This window comes from Pituophis catenifer, unplaced genomic scaffold, assembly GCF_029215685.1.
Source record: "Pituophis catenifer annectens isolate HBS135680 unplaced genomic scaffold, rPitCat1.0.hap2 SCAF_1, whole genome shotgun sequence".
Lineage (NCBI taxonomy): Eukaryota > Metazoa > Chordata > Lepidosauria > Squamata > Colubridae > Pituophis > Pituophis catenifer.
This window is the reverse complement of record NW_027256881.1, coordinates 314,311,126-314,328,937: the sequence shown is the minus strand read 5'-3', so window position 1 is coordinate 314,328,937 and position 17,812 is coordinate 314,311,126. Positions and strand designations below refer to the sequence as shown.

At 34.4% G+C, this 17,812-nt stretch overlaps 1 protein-coding gene across 3 annotated transcripts in view; it reads left to right on the top strand.

Moving 5' to 3' along the window:
• The window catches only part of CDC42BPB (CDC42 binding protein kinase beta), a 105,542-nt gene that overhangs the window by 43,739 nt on the left and 43,991 nt on the right, over positions 1-17,812 (top strand). For all 3 annotated transcript variants that reach the window (XM_070942098.1, XM_070942089.1, XM_070942079.1), the window contains exons 5-14: positions 1,026-1,174; positions 6,461-6,554; positions 6,971-7,171; positions 7,689-7,937; positions 10,301-10,380; positions 10,758-10,924; positions 11,016-11,135; positions 14,243-14,376; positions 16,131-16,373; positions 17,100-17,210. In XM_070942098.1, the coding sequence (XP_070798199.1) occupies positions 1,026-1,174; positions 6,461-6,554; positions 6,971-7,171; positions 7,689-7,937; positions 10,301-10,380; positions 10,758-10,924; positions 11,016-11,135; positions 14,243-14,376; positions 16,131-16,373; positions 17,100-17,210 (1,548 nt within the window). The remainder of the gene's footprint in view (positions 1-1,025; positions 1,175-6,460; positions 6,555-6,970; positions 7,172-7,688; positions 7,938-10,300; positions 10,381-10,757; positions 10,925-11,015; positions 11,136-14,242; positions 14,377-16,130; positions 16,374-17,099; positions 17,211-17,812) is intronic.

The following is a 17,812-nucleotide window of genomic DNA, read 5'->3' as shown; positions in this document are numbered from 1 at the left end:
GAGCTGCACTGGCTCCCGGTGGTCTTCCGGGTGCGCTTCAAGGTGTTGGTGACCACCTTTAAAGCGCTCCATGGCTTAGGGCCGGGGTACTTACGAGACCGCCTTCTGCCACCAATAGCCTCCCACCGGCCAGTACGCTCACACAGAGTAGGCCTCCTCAGGGTGCCGTCCGCCAGACAATGTCGGCTGGCGACCCCCAGGGGGAGAGCCTTCTCTGTGGTGGCGCCCACCCTCTGGAACAACCTCCCCCCAGAGTTACGTACAATAACAGACCTCCGGATTTTTCGTCGGGCCCTGAAAACTCATTTATTTCAACTAGCTGGGCTGGCTTGAGTCAAATTTTAAATTGATTTTAAATTGGAACAGTTTTAATTATGGCCAAGATATTTAATTATTTTAATCAGTTTTTTAGATTTTGTATGTTTTGTATGTATGTCTTGTTTTTACTTTGGCTGTTCACCGCCCTGAGTCCTATATTGGAGAAGGGCGGTATAGAAATTTAAACAAATAAATAAATAAACACATTTCATTGGTCTTTACCAATTATATTTGAATTATTTTCCCCCCAGCAAAGGAAAAAGGAAGAACATTATGAGCATTATGAGCATTTTTTTCATTCCCATTTTTTGTTTTAAATTATTCCTATGAGAATGACTAAGTTTGAAGTTATATTTCTTTAATTATATTGTATGTATTAATGCTTCTCTTTTGTAAACTGTATAGTATATGTATATGAAATAACCAGGATGGGGTGGGGGAGAATGTGTCTAGCATAATGATTATCTGGGAAATAGTTTAAGTTAGTTTAAATTCCCATCTTTACTTTAATTGGATAATTTAATCATTAGTTAAGAGGGAGCAGTTAAAGTCAGTGTGTCCAGTTAAACCACTCACTTTGACTCCAGTTTCCACAAGCATATATTAAAGTTGTATTCCAGTGAACATTTCATTTAATCCATTTCATTTAAACAGTTATGATATAATTCTGCAGTGATTCTTACCAGTAAGTGTTCTTGTTTTTTTAGTATTTAGTAATGGACTACTATGTGGGTGGTGATTTGTTGACATTACTTAGCAAGTTTGAAGACAAGCTTCCGGAAGATATGGCCAGGTTCTACATTGGTGAAATGGTTCTTGCTATTCATTCCATTCATCAGCTGCATTATGTGCACAGGTAAGGATTCTTATTGCGGCATATAAATACAGGTGGTCCTCGACTTACGACCACAATTGAGCCCAACATTTCCGTTGCTAGATGAGACAGTTGTTAAAAGAGTTTTGCCCAATTTTATGACCTTTCTTTCTACAATTGTGAAGTGAACCATTTCAGTTGTTAAGTTAGTAACGTGGTTGTTAAGTGTGTCTGGCTTTCCCATTGACTTTAGTTGTTAGAAGGTCACAAAAGGTGATCACATGACTTCAGGGTACTGCAATTATCATAAATATGAATCAATTGCCAAGCATCCAAATTTTGATCAGGTGACTATGGGGCTGCTGCAATAGTCATAAGTGTGAAAAACAGGCGTACATCACTTTGTACGCCATTGTAACTTTCAATGGTCACTAAATGAATGGTTTTAAGTCATGGATTGTCTGTATTAAGCTAATTAAATATAAAATAAAGCTATTTATGAAAACAAATGTTATATAAACAGTAAGATGTTGTTATGAAGCCTATTTATAATTCCAGATTGTGGCCATGCCCATCTTCAAATATTGTAAGCTATTAGGGGGCTCAGCAGACCAATTTGCCCTTCCCTTCCCTTCCCTTCCCTTCCCTTCCCTTCCCTTCCCTTCCCTTCCCTTCCCTTCCCTTCCCTAGAGCATACAGTACCGTTTGCTCATTTCTTCCATCTGTAATCAAATAGTCTTTTGAATTTATAGAACGTATATTTTAACCCCTTCAGTTTTTGATTGGTTCAATTTAAATTTCAGATTGAAGGGTATTATATATAAATGGGGTTTAAAGCAAAACGTTGCAGGAAATTTCTAGACTCTGGCAGAAAAGTAGTAACAAAAGTTAAAGAGAAGAGATGAGAAAAAATGTAATATATACCAATGCCATTTACAGTATCTCTCTGTACCTTTTTATACTTGTACTGTAAACTATCATTTCTTACATTGTAGGGAGATATCATTCAGTGCATGAAAAACTGATTTCAGGTTTTTATTTTTATACCAATTCAAAATCAAGATTACTAGAACTTGTCCAATCAGAAGGAAAAAACTGAATGGAAAAAATAATGGGAACACAAAAGTGTTGAGAACACAGAAGTACAGCAGAAAGACTCTTATGGACACTGGCACCTCTGTTTAGATAATAGGTTGCCCATGCACGGAACATTGGATTATAGTTTTGGGTCTTTATTGCCATGTTTAGCATTACTGCAAAATGATTACTTTCACTTTCAAAATATTTAGCTTGGTGAGACACCTTCTTTGCTATTTAAAGGAATGTATTATTTTATATCTTCGGCCTCAGACTCCTAAAAGCTGATAAATCCCCAATTTCTAGTTTATTTGCTTGTTATGTTATTTCTGCTCTTAACTAACTATAGAAAATAGTGGTGGAATGTTTATGGCTATCCTTTCCGGTTAATTTTGGCTAGAAGTATCCAGTGTACAGTGTTTAATTGTATACAGGCCATGGGTTTCGTGTGCATTTAGAGGTAGAGAGGAACAGCAATGTATTTAATCAATGTATGAGCCGAGGTGGCACAGTGGTTAGGGTGCAGCACTGCAGGCTACTTCAGCTGAGTGCTAGCTGCAGTTCGGCAGTTTAAATCTCACCAGGCTCAAGGCTGAATCACCCTTCCATCCTTCCGAGGTCGGTAAAATGAGGACCCAAATTGTTGGGGGCAATATGTTAACTCTGTATACTGCTTAGAGAGGGCTGTAAAGCACTGTAAAGCGGTATATGAGTCTAAGTGCTGTTGCTATTGCTAATCAAGCCAAAAAAAAAAGTTTCATTCAGTTGTATTCAAATTGTAACTTTTAAAACAATTGTAATACGACTTCTCTTTTAAAATATTTTTAAACGCAATACTTATAACTATAAAAAAGCTTTTTCAATCTCATTTTTAAAAATTCCACAAATCCATTTAAATATTGAAAACCTATGCCATTGAAGGAAAACTTTTAATATCCTAATTGTCGGGCAATAAGTTGCTGTACAAATCCTATTACAGTTCTTCAAACTACTGTTCTGAGCTTTAACCAAGGAAAGTTGGATACATCGTATAAGAATAAATCAATAAAATATTGATTTATTCAATATATATATATAATAAATAAGAATTTTGTCCATGTCTTTCATGCAACAGTTTTATAGGTGTGCTTTTGAGCACTCTAAATAAATAGGTGCATTTCTGATTCATAAGTACCAGCATGGCCAGTTTTCATGCTGAAGTAACATAAGGTTGGAACAAATATATTATGTAAGTGTAAAATCTACATGAAGGAAACTTCCTCATTTGCTTATGAGATTACATCTAGAATGTGATGCTGTATTTATGAGGAATAAAGAAAACAATATGTTTTTGAATTTAAGAGTACTCCTTCATTTTGACCTTTTTACTGTTGTAATCTTGAACAAAGTCTGTACATATTTATAAACATTAAGACAGCACCCAAAATAAACTTGTCTCACATTGAAATTTTCTTAATGTAAGGTGACATTAGTTACAGGATTAGGAAGCTCAATCACTCTACATGTTCCTTTCTTTTAGGTATTGTCAAATATGTAGCCCAGGGTATTGAGCTTTCTGTGAAGTAGCCCCACTTGTTTGGAGCAGTTTGCTAACTCCATCCTATTGTATTTTAGGAGAGCTGTTAAAACTTATTTTTTAAAGAAGCACTGGTGGGGATCTTGTATAAGTTCTACTTGGTTGTTTCTTGTTTGCAGTGACATTAATTTCTTCTTAATAATGTATTATTTTGTACTGTAATTTATTAATTTAGTATGCAGTTTAGGACAGTATGCGTTGGTGGTTAAAGCACTGAATTAGAAACCTGGAGCCCTGGGACTTAGGCCTCTCTTAGGTATGAAAGTGGGATGGGTGACTTTGGACCAGTTATTCTCTTTCAGCTCAGCTCAGCTCACAGGGTGTTGTTATGGGGGAAAATAGGAGGCAAGTATATTCCCTTGAATTGATCAAACTATATATTTTTTAAAAGGTGGGAGCATCGTTGTTGTTATTAAATTCTGTTCATATAAGAAGAGAATGTAAGCCACTCATCCCATAGCATGTGAGTTCTACAAAATAAAGCAATATAGCTGCAGTATTTTATATAATAGACATTGCTACAAATCCTGAGATAACCTTTTTGTAGGCAAATCAGTTCCAGATTTGGCAAAGGAATTAAACAATAATAATATTGAGTTGTTGTGGGAACTTCTCAAGCCAATTAATCTATGCTGGCATATATTAAGTATGCAGTCCTCTTCATCATGGCATTAAAGATAAACCTAAGGAATAATTAAGTCAGAAGCAAGCTGAATTGATTGCAAAAGGTTTGCTTTAATGTACATAATGTTATAAGTTCAGAATATCAAAAAGGGAATATTCATTTCTGAGATAGTTGAAACATATGGGCGGTTGGAGGGGTTGAGTCACTAGTTAGTGGATTATATATAAAATATATCTTGGGAGAATTGGACTTGTGGATTATAGTACAAAACAGCATTCCTCACAAATGAAATTCAGTATTATGTTGTTACTCCTATTTTGTGTCCTTCATAGAGCACAATTTAATGCTACAATATATATAAAACCATCACAAAAATGTATAATATTGAGAGCTATGTGATTAAAAAGATTTTAATGTGTGGTCATTTCAGCAGGCCAATAGTTTCCCCATTAAAGTAATTTTTTATATTGCTAAATACAAAATGGCTTTTAATAACCTTCAGAAATTACTATATTGCTTCAGGAAATTGTTTGAATACTTATTGTTTTGATCAGAGCTAGCCAGAAAAATGGTATTAGCCTTTTAGAATAAGTATGTATGAGAAAATTGGAGAAAAAAAATCAGTGAACTGAATTAATATAGCTGTCCATTAATGCTATTACTTGCTAATGCTGCAATGTTATGCAAGTTTACCTCAGAGTAAGCCCCTCTGAGGTAAGTGAGGTTTACCTTTGAGTACACATGTGCTGCATTACTGTGTTTTGATTACACTGTACAGCAAAGAAACCTCTATTAGCTCTTAGTGTTTCTTTTTGCAGATTGTTTTGCTGGCAGAAAAAGTCCCTGTGTTAGTGAAGCTTTGAAAGAAATACCACAGTTTTAAAGCTCTTCAGTAGTTAATCACCTTCCTTCCTCTTATACTGTGAGAGGAAATGGGAGACAAAGTACGTGTTGTGCATTTTTATTGTTGAGTTCTTAGGAATACGTGTTCCAAAAGAATCTTCGGTAAACAGATGAGAAACATGTGATAAAACCTGCAATATATGTGGATATTGATCTATGATCTACTTCTTAGCCATAGTTTTTCTTCACACATTCATTCTGCTATTTTTTCAGTGTAGAAGATGAGTTTTCTTTAATTTATGCTTGGAACCTTTCCTTTAGAATAATTTCATAAATACACTATCATGAAGTATGGCAGATATATACTGGCTTTTAATGACCTTTTTTTTTTGTCTAAACATGATGTCTAAACATCCAGAATGTTTATTAGACATTATTTCTTGAAAAGTTAACAATTTTTCAAGAAATTTGGAGGCACATTATATTGCCAACAAAGTCAGAACACAAGCTTAGCAGATTCACACATTATTACGATTCAAGTTAAATGGGAAATAGAATAGATATGTTCAATTTAGCAACAAAACCAAGGCAATTGTGAATGTTTGCATGTATAAAGATATCTTTCATTGTTGTTTGTGGAGTTATTTTTTGTGAAAACTATATAAACTGTATTAAAATATGCACTTTGAAAGAAACAGGAAACCAGGAAATTCTTTGTCAAAGCAGCCCAGTTAAAAATGATTTGGAATAAATTATTCAGAACTTATTTAAATGCAGTGCATCCTGGCTAATGTTTGAAGACCCATGTTTCGTTTTAGATTTCTGTACAAACCTGAAAAAATAATGTACAATAGCTACATAAATGAACCAAGTTAGATGCTCCGAATTATTCTTTCAAATTATTTTCAAAGTGTGCACATCCTATTCAGGGTGGGAATTTAATTGGATAGGTTTATATAATCATAGTGATACTTTACAGTATTCTTTATAGTGATATTTGGGATTATTTTTCTGGCACAGACAATTTGATCTTTTGCTGTTATAAAACGACACCAGCTTTTAAATATAAATTATATAAAATTGTCAGTATCCTATTTTTATAACAACTAACTTCATTTTAATGTACGTTTAGAACACCTGGTTGAAGGTAATGTTCCAACTATATGCCTGATTTAAAATAATACTTTTTTCTTTTTTGAAAAATCAGAGATATAAAACCTGACAATGTTTTATTGGATGCGAATGGCCACATACGCCTGGCAGATTTTGGATCCTGCTTAAAGATGAGCGAGGATGGCACTGTATGTATCAAAAAAGTATAGTGTTTTTTTAAATAGAATATTTAAACAACAGTGTGTTTGAGTTTATTTGTTATTTGGAAGATAAGCTGCAAAAGTACTACATAAAGATATAAAGTATATAGATATAGCAACATTTTATATTGTATCATTCTTCTGCAATATGTTTAATCAGAACTGCTATGTATACTTTATGAATTGTGTATCCTGTAATATTCCCATGTATTTCCTCTCCTTATGATGTTTCATGGCCAATTTAACTTTTTATTTGTACATAAGAAAGTGGTGTTACGATTCTTTTCATTTATACTTAAAAGTGCAATTGTATCTCAGTAATGCTCATTGATCTATAGATTTATACATGCATACAATTACATTAATTTCTCCTTATATACTATTTTATATTGGTTCTCTTCAAGGTACAATCTTCAGTTGCAGTGGGCACCCCTGATTATATTTCCCCTGAAATACTGCAAGCCATGGAGGATGGCATGGGAAAATATGGACCTGAATGTGATTGGTGGTCCCTAGGTGTCTGCATGTATGAAATGTTATATGGAGAAACACCTTTTTATGCAGAGTCACTGGTGGAAACCTATGGGAAGATTATGAATCATGAAGTAAGTGCTATGAAATGTTTGTTCCTCTTAGCTGTAACTTTTGCAGAAATATGTCACAAAAATAAAAAATCTTTGTGTTTGTGTGCATGAATAACTGCATTGCTCAATGTATCTTCTAAGAAAAATCTTCTGTGACTAATGTTCAGAACAGGTATTTCTCAGCTCTGTTGTATACTTGGAATATATCGATTCAATTATTTCTAAAAACCTTTTCACTGTATATTTTGCGGCCAAGCAGACTTACATTCACCAAAAAATATAAGTACAACATATTGAAATTAGTCTAGACTAATAAAATATATTTAAGGGTGTTTCTTCAGACAAGCAATGCCAAAGATACATGATTTAAGATTAAAAAGTAGAAAGTCTAAAAACAAGAACACTTAACAAATTTTGAAGCTCAGGAAGCCTTCTATAGTTTGTTTATTTTAAAAGAAGTGGTCTAAATGTACACATTAAAAATATTTTGTCATAGAAAAGAATATCTTCAGTTCAGATTTCTCTTCCTGTTCTTCAGGAGAGGTTCCAGTTTCCATCTCATGTTGCTGACGTATCTGAAGAAGCAAAAGACTTAATCCAACGACTTATCTGCAGCAGGGAACGTCGTCTGGGGCAGAATGGAATAGAAGATTTCAAATCACATGCATTTTTTGAAGGACTCAATTGGGACAATATCCGAAATTTAGAAGCACCTTACATTCCAGAAGTTAGCAGTCCTTCAGATACATCAAATTTTGATGTAGACGATGATATATTGAGAAACCCTGTGAGTAATTGCTGCATTTTCTTTTTGTTGTTTGTTTTCTACATCACTGATTTTCTAGCTTCTGAAGTGAATCATGATATTTTTGTAGGCTGCAGGGGCATGCTGGAAGGAGTTTTAGAGTTTAAAATCTCTGTTTCTAGCTGTTTTGATACGAACTGAACAGACCTGAAAATACGTTTAATGTTTTTACTTCTATTCTGCTTTGCATATGTAGACAGTGTGAAAAAAATGGCTTGTTTGATTACATTTATTAGAGTAAACTTGATTTACCAGACTTCAGCTATGATGGAGAACTTGTTCTTTTGGACATCCCTCAAAACAATAAAATCTGATGATTTGTGTAAATTATATAATTTATGACCTGACACCATGACACAAATAATGTTAATTATCTTTTACCCTGAATAGTATATTAAAACAAGAGGGTTCCCCAATAACAATTTGGAAAAAGAGTTCAAATTTTCCTTGACTTACTATAGTAAATTAGTCTTAAATCTTTCTTAGGTCATCCGCTTTGTAGAATGCCAATGCTTCTAAAAACGGCATGTATGAAATTCCTAAAATTAAAATATTTTTCATTTGCTATATTAATAACCAGACCTCAGAGTCCAAACAGTACCAGTCCATAAATTTACCATTTAATATAACCAGTGATATTTAAAACGTTTATGTCCTGGACAGGGAATGTTCTATTTTTTTCCCCCTGAGAGCCCTAGTCATTATTGACCAGAAATATACTTTCTGAAGTAGGAATTGGTTCAATAAGGATGGGCCACAAGACCCTCTGCAGATGATCTCCCAGGCTCTGGGCTAGGATGGATGGAGCCCTTTGTGATGTGTTTTCTGTATCTTTGGTTGGTTTCATCATCCTGTTTTTATTTGTTCTTTATCTTGTTTCTCTCTTTTGATTGAATCTTGAAAGATTCAGTGAATTCCCCGAGGCTCTGGATTGGAACCTAGTGCATTGCCAAAACCCAATATAGAACATTTCAGCAAACCATTGAATTCATTCAAAATAATCAGTTAAACCTGAGCCTTTAGGTCATTCTAAGATTCTACTTTTTGTCTTTTACTTAAAAGGTCAGAAATGGAAAAGATCTTGGATGGCTTTTCCATGTAGTATAAACAGACATCAATTATTTTTATGCAATTCTCTATAGCTATTTATTTCCTCCAGTAAACTAATAGAGATATCCACACTAAAATATAAATCTGTACTAAATATGATACAGATTTCTAGTGCTTTATTTTGTTTGACATTCTGATCAACTTTCAATTTAACTTGTTTCATATTTAAATACATTATCTGAATGTGTAAAGCCAAATTACTTTCTTAATTGTATCGGGTTTAATAAAGATCATTTAATAAATGATTTTTTAAAATAAAAAAAGCTAAAAGCCTAGGGTGAGAAGGGATATATGTATTGTATAATACTTGAGTTCATGCAATTCTTAAAATTAATGTTCAGATTGAATCATGTTTAGGAAAAATATTGATGTAAAGGAATTTCTTTCTAAATGAAATTCCAATATCTTAATTTCTCAGATACATTCATGGTTAAACTACATTTCATGTTCTTGTCACATTTTATTCATTTACTTCACATCTAGCATGGACAATTTCATTTTTTGCTTCATAGTGGGATTGGGTTAAATCAGAGTAAATTTAAAAAAAAAAATCAAGGGAGAAAATAAAAATAAAATAACTTGGTATGTAGAAAGACCCTTTACAGGGATGTTGAAAAATATTTTTTTTCCCTATAAATAGAGAGAACCAGCATGGTGTAATGGCTGAAATGCTGGACTCCTTAATCAAGCAAGAGTTCTGGATGACTTTGGGCCAATCATTTTCTCTGAGCTCACATCAGCATCAGGACTTGTGACAAGCCAGCTAATATACAAAAAAGCCCTAGTTGCCATCATGCACTGATAGCTTTACCATAAGAAGCAGGTATGCACAGTGCAAAAAGAAGTGGACTTCACAAGCACGTGGACAAATGCTAAGAACACACACCACAATGGTCTTTCTATAATTTGAAAAATCTATGCAAATACATACTATGCAATAAAGAGATACCAGATCTCGTTATAAGGATAATTTAAATATTGCTCTATTAATAAACTAAGATGTTGTACAGGTTAGATTTGCAAATAAATGAAGTATTTGTTGGAAGCATGATTTAAGTTTAGGATCCCCTAAGCTACTTTTGTGAGGTACTTTTGTAAGCTATTTTTTGAATAGTGCACTTTAAAAGGCAGGGTGAAAGGCTTTTTAAAATTCTTTTAAATCCATGCCTTTTCTGTTCATATTGTGTTATACTCTCAGTTTTGAATTAACTCACCATGTTTTTGTTTTTGTGCAGGAGATGATACCACCTGGTTCTCATACTGGCTTTTCTGGGTTGCATTTACCTTTTGTTGGCTTTACCTACACAACAGAAAGGTAGGTTGAAAAAAAAGAATTGCAGTTTAGAAAGCTTACATGGAGGGCCTCCAGCTCTAGGGGTAGTCTTTGCTTCTTTTTTATGCTTAATTTATATAACACTGCCAGGTACAAATGCTTTACGGGAAAGAAAAAGAGGTATTTTTCTATAATGGCAGTGTTGCAGAGTAAACGTGAGGTAGTATATTTATATATGTATTTATATACGTATGTATTATTTAAGCTTGGAATTCATACGATCCAAACCCATATAGTACTTATATATCTTAAGATTGTATTAATTTTTCTGATTCTGTTGAATTTTCAACAGGAAGGTTACTGTTTATGGTTGATTAAATATGCTAATTAATGTGTGCATTGATTATTTTGGGTCTCAGCTGTTTTTCTGACCGAGGTTCACTTAGAAGTGTAATGCAGTCCAGTAGCATAACCAAAGATGAGGATGTTCAACGTGACCTGGAGAATAGCTTGCAAATAGAAGCATATGAGAGGAGAATACGAAGACTGGAACAGGAGAAGCTGGAACTGAGTAGGAAGTTGCAAGGTATACCTTTTCATTGGCTTTCTTGTAGTCCATCTGGTGGAATAATATAATGTTATCATTTCTAACCATTATGTTTTTCATTCAATTTAAGAGTCTACCCAGGCTCTTCAGTCTCTTCATGGTTCTACTCGCTTAACGATGAACACAAATAGGGATAAAGAAATAAAAAAGCTAAATGAAGAAGTTGAACGCTTGAAAAATAAAATAGCAGGTAAGTTTTGGAATACATACTAAATCCAGTAATAAAGCCTTAATTTGTGCTATGCACTTTAAAAAAGCTGTGCCTCAGTCATTTTTCTGGGGGCTCTTCCGTATGGCTATCCAGTTGGTTCATATTGTGAATTTATAAAAACTTTCATTAAAACTTGGCTTGCTTACAGTAATGGTGCTGAGAACTGTCAATCTTAGCTCAGATTATTTAAATAAACTCCACCTTCACATTTATTACTGCTTGTCAATTACGTATCTGCATTGTTTGTCTAAACTTCCTTATGTGAGCTACATAGAAGGAGGAGAGTTTATGGCTTTTAATACAATGTGTTAATGAGTCTACTATTAGACATCTCCTAGTTATTTGTTTGTGAATTTTTATTATATGTAAAACTAAAGCTTGTCTCATGCATTTTGGCTGAGGGGGAAAATTAACAAGGTCCATATCATGGGAGCGACGGGGCGCTCCCATGTGACACCCCTCCTGCGCGAGCTGCATTGGCTCCCGGTGGTCTTCCGGGTGCGCTTCAAGGTGTTGGTTACTACCTTTAAAGTGCTCCATGGCCTAGGGCCTGGGTACTTACGGGACCGCCTTCTGCCACCGATAGCCTCCCACTGGCCAGTACGCTCCCACAGAGAGGGACTCTTCAGGGTGCCGTCGGCAGACAATGTCGGCTGGCGACCCCCAGGGGGAAGGCCTTCTCTGTGGCAGCACCTGCCCTCTGGAATGACCTGCCCCCGGAGATACATAAGATCCCAGATCTCCGTGCTTTTCGCCGTGCCCTTAAAACTTTTTTATTTCATCAAGCCGGGCTAGCTTAACCCCCCCCCCCCTTTAGATATTTTTAATTGTTAATTGATTTTAGTTGGGGTGTTTTAAATTTATTGGGCCAAAATTTGTTTAATTCTTTTTTTTTTTTTAAATTAAATTTTGTATGCGATGTTTTTAGTCTTGGCTGTTCACCACCCTGAGTCCAGTGGGAGAAGGGTGGTATAAAAATCTAATAAAATAAATAAATATCATATCTCAAAGATGCTTTTTTGCTTGAAGACGTTTTGAAAAAGCTTCTTGGATGAGAAGTGAAATGATTTCAAGCACAAACAAAGGAAGTCCAGTTGTCTTTTGAAAAAGCACCTTTGGGACAACCATGACCTGGATGACTGAGAATCTCCATAGATGATGTCCATATTATATATTAAAACAATACATTTTATGTAATCTTTATATGTGAGATATTTAGGCATGATCTGTGATTGTTCTGAGATTATAGATGGGTTGCAGGTGAAGCAATTTACAGAAACCAGTCCTTAAAGAAATCAGGTGTGTCCAACCATGGTCTGGGGGCCGCATGCAGCCCTGGACAACTAGTAATGTGACCCCATAAGACCCTCCAAAATAAAGGAAATTTGTTATTTATATACATAAATTATATATTTTGTATGCAGCCCAAGACAATTCCTCTTTAATGTGTCTAGTCAAACCAAAAGATTGGACATGCTTGCCTTAAACCATTGGAGAAAGGTTTGAATCAGAATCATGTGGCTTTTGTCATATAAATTCTTCTATTGTTTTAGACTATACCTATATAGTAAAATATTCTGGTTTTCCTATGTTTTCATCTAGTCAATCTATCCATTTTTTCAGTTTGTAAAATGCTTTTTTAAAAATGTGCATCACTTCTGTTGAAAAAGTTACAATTGTGAGTTTTGATTAAAATCCAATTGTTAATCCTCCTCCAGATTTGAATGTAGGGGGGATTTTTTTCCCAACATAGTCGCTTGCAGATGCAGCATAAATGCCTACTTTTTCAAATGTTTCCTATGGAGAGCCGGTTTGATGTAGTGGTTAAGGTGTTGGCCTAGACAGCCAGAGAACGTGACCTCCCTTGAGCATGAAACCCAGCTAGTGATTTTGGGCCACTAACTTTCTCTCAGCCCAATACCTCAAAAGGTTATGGGAAAAAGAGAAAGCAGAAATATTAGGTATATTTTCTGCCTTGAATTGACCATTATACTGTATGTAAAAACAAGTGGCATAACAACAACAATTAATTCCCTTTTAGTTTATATTCTATAACTTCTAGAGGTTTTTTTAAAAATAAAGAACAATTCTACAACATGCATAACATAGACACTTGCATGCATTTATGTGTTCATGTGTGTATATTGGACTTTTTCTTTCTGTTCAAGCTATTTACCATATTATAAACCTGAGAACCATAATATGACATCTGGGGTTACCAATTCATCTACAAACCTTTTTTGTTTGTCCTGCCAGATTCCTTGGCCTGCCTAATTTTTTTTCCAGATTAAAAAAAAAAGAAAAAAACCTATCCTGAAATGCTGTAAACATAGTGTCAACTTTAAATATTATCTTTAGTTGCTATTGCAGATTAAATATAAACTCACATTAAAATAAAAATGAGATGTAACTTATGTCCAATAATTCGTTAGAAGTAGCACTAAGAAGAATTGTTTAGAATGATGAAGTAGAAGGGATGCCAGGCAGTGTTTTGATAAATCCATGCTTTGTAATTGGCTGTTTTTTCCTCCACCCAACAGTAGCCATATTTACAAAAGTTCCCACAACATATTTTTAAAATTCCTAAAGTATTGGTTGTTCAGAAAGATTACCCCCCTCCCCCACCAGTTTTCCATGGTGGAATTATGACAGAAAGCCAAAGGGAAGATTTTATGTTTTATTTTCCCTCCCCTTCTTTCGTATTTTTATCTTTAAAGGATCCCAGTTCTTGTAAGCTTAAAAGCTTGAATAATAAACTTTTGATTAAATCTCTGATGGCAGGAAGATTAATTTAAGCTAGAGATGACTGAGGGGTGGGGACCTTTATTGCTTAACTGAATTTCCTGTTTCTTCCTGTAATGTCTGTACCATGCATTAGCCTGTGATTGTTTCCTTCCTCTTCCTTGTGGAAAATATTCCATGAGAATTCTCATTAGTTCAATGAGAATTCAAAGAAAAATGCGATTTTGCTGGTGTATATTGTAACAGGGAAGAATTGTGATCCAATTTAAATTGTTCATCTTAACAAGAGAGAAATGTAGAATTGTTTCTCTATCCTCTCTGAAAAGAAACTTCCCTGTTCATAGATTCAAATAGGTTAGAACGGCAGCTTGAAGATGCAGTGACCTTGCGACAGGAACATGAAGATTCCACCCACAAGTTAAAAGGCCTTGAAAAGCAATGCAGGATACTAAGGCAGGAGAAGGAAGATCTTCATAAGGTATTGATTGTAGAAAATGCTTCATTGAAGTGAGATATATGTTGCCTAGGAAATAGAGGTATAAAACAGCTGGTTTGGCCAGCTGGGCAACATAGTTTAAGAATGGTTATTAGTAAAATATGTTGCTTGTCATATTCATATCACATACTTTTTCTCCAGAGCATGGGAATAATATATTTCAACATAACAGGAATTTTATAATTCTATGCCAGTATTTTTTTAGGATTACATAAATCAGCAATCTTCATGGCTGAGTAGACAACAATCAGGATCTAGGCTTTACTAATCCAGACTTCTTTAGCTGCTCAGTTATATTTACTTAATAATACCCCAACTATTGGAGTGAGATGCAAGGTTTATTTAAAAGTGTTTTTTTATAAACAAAACAAAAAAAGCCAGAAGAAATTTGTCACTAAAATCCTGCAATTGCTAACAAGACATTTCATGCTGTAATGTCATAGCCATAAATCTAGTTTCTTACCCATGAACAACAGATGCCACATTTCATTAACTTTCTCTTACTTCCTCTACCGCTTTCCTCCATACATCAAAGTCAATTGTGGATTAAACTGAATTATATCCTGTATATATTTTTGCATAAGGAAAACCTATACTACATAATTAATATAGTGGTGTACAAAACATTTTGAATTTAAAATTCTGACCTAACCATAACTCTGACACTTCAAATTCAGAACATTTTTGCTAATACCAGAACAGTATCTAAATGCTTTTCGTGAGGTAAAACGGCCTGTTTCAACTTTGAAATGGGATGTTTGAGTTTCAGAATGGGATGTTTTGGGCCCAAAATATTTGGCATACCACTAATTGTAGTGTTTGGGTGGGATACCATTTGAGAATACCAGGGCTACAGGCTGGACGTGGAAGTCAAAAAACATCATAGATGAAGAAAGTTGGCAAACCACTTCCTTAACCAAGTTAAAAAACCTGCACAGGTGCAAACATGGATTCACACTTGTTACTCAGAGTTACAAAAGGTTGCCAATCCTTTGGTTAGAGGAAGGCCAAGAGCCTAACTGAAAAACCATGTACATAACTATCTTAAGGTATTCCCTGTCTTTAATCCCAGTGAGAAACTGCTATTCCTGTGTAATCTTTAAAGAAGAGATGATCACCAAAAGTAAAGGTTTTACTTATTTCTTATCCCATGGCTCCTTTTGCCAGAAATTGCAGCAGAACCTTTCAAATTTTTTTTTTCTGCTTCTGGGAAGGAAAGGATCTGCAAAATGCATGTGGAGAGCAAAAGCAGCAACCACAATAGAAGAATAAAAAAAAATCTATATTATTTTTCTTTGAAGATGGAGGAGAAAAGAAGAGAGAAGGAAATAGAACAATGAAAGATGTAAGAATGGAAGAAAGATAAGGAAGAGAGAAAGAATTAATCAGATGATGCTAGATACAGTGTATAAATGAGTAAAAGATAGGAGAAAAAAAGGAAAATAGATTTAAAAAGTAAAAAAAGAAGAGGAAAAATAGAGAGAAATTAAAAATAAATATATAGTGTATTGTGTATATCAAGCTGGTGATATAATAAAAGCCAATATTAATATTATATTGAAATATTCTTAATACACTGAGGATAGGAGGGAGATGCAAAGTCATTCCCCCAAAGTTTCCAGGATATAATTGTAGCATGCTTCTGTATACTTTGTTAAGTGCTATTTGACATTAACCAAATGTATCTTAAAACTCAGTATAGCTTTTAAATTGATTTGGGCCTTTCCTTTCACTAGCAACTCCTTGAGGCATCTGAAAGATTAAAGATACAGTCAAAAGAATTAAAGGATGCTCTTCAACAAAGAAAGCTAGCAATGCAGGAGTTCTCAGAACTGAATGAGAGGATGGCAGACTTGCGTTCTTACAAGCAGAAACTGTCTCGACAACTCCGTGACAAAGAGGAAGAAGTGGAAGTGGTCATGCAGAAAACAGACTCTATGAGACAAGAAATGCGTAAATTGGAAAAAGCAAGGAAAGAGGTAGCTCATCAGGATGTTTGAGGATCATGGATTTTAACTGATACTGATACTTAGTAAAGTTAGTGTGACTTGGTTTGTGGATTTACCCAACTGTTTAATTTGAGTGTGTGTGTGAAATTCTTAACAACACTTCTAGTTTGGAAGGTAATATAGAAAAAGAAAATGTGAAGTATTTATTGAATGGATACAGTCTATTATAATGTCTGCATTTATAGCAGTTTTCTGGATTACGGTTTTATTTACCGCACCTCACATCTCTATAATAAGGCACTTTTGTTGTTAGAATTTTTATCTAATCATGACAATACCATATTTTTCCATTCTTTATACTGATATTTTCTACATATCAAACGGTTTATTTTTAAAACATAATATAATCTGCCCCTTATTTGGAGTGTACGTTTGCTGTAAAAATAATCTAATCTAGATTCAGTGAAATCTTTAAGATATGGTAGAAACCAGTGCAATGAAAATAAAGTAAGAGAAAACAGGTTTTTTTAAATTTCAGAAATAAATTATGAGGATATCTCAGTGTATCCTAAAATGACCTGTTTTTACACTCTATTTTCCTTTTCCTGTAAGTCTTGCTGTTTTTAAAATGGGCTTTAGCTTATTTTTTAGTACTTCAAGGATTTTGTACAACAGCTAGTTCCTCTTGATGTTGTAGAATTAATAATGGCTAAGCTCAAGTTGTTTCTATAATTAGGCTTATTTTTCTTTTTATAGCTAGAAGCACAACTTGATGATGCACTAGCAGAAGTATCAAAAGAGCGGAAACTTAGAGAATGTAGTGAAAAAGCAGCTAAACAGCTGGAAAATGAACTGGAAACACTAAAGGTGACAATATGTTATGAATGATTAAACCATCTTGAGGCTTACTTGAGAACAAGAAGTGTGTGTGTGTTTAACGTACTCCATTTTACAGTTGCAAACTATCCATGTTCTAGAATTTAGCTTTTCAGGAAGCTCAATACAATTACTATTAATTTTATATTCATATTGAAACATCTAAAACCAAATTGGCATCATATGCATTTCATCTATAGTCCATTGCAGATATTAGACATCCCCTAAAAATATTGGGTTAGGTGGTATGCTTCAAATCTCATGGTAGAAATTGTTTTTATGGTTACTTGACAAGTTATCTACATTTTATTTATTATTATAATTTCAACTCACTATGTGATTCTAGGCATCTTAACAAAAAGTAACAACAGCAACATTTAAAATTGGTCCACACAGCCTTGTGGCCCAGACACAGCCTGGTTTTCAAGTATTTCAAAAGGTGGTTGGGACTGTCCAGATATTTCAGAAAATGCTCTTCCATAGAGGGTAGATATATTTTGACAGTGAGGACAGTTAATCAGTGGAACGACTTGCCTCCAGAAGTTGTAGATACTCCATCACTGGAGGGCTTCAAGAGGAGACAGGATAGCCAT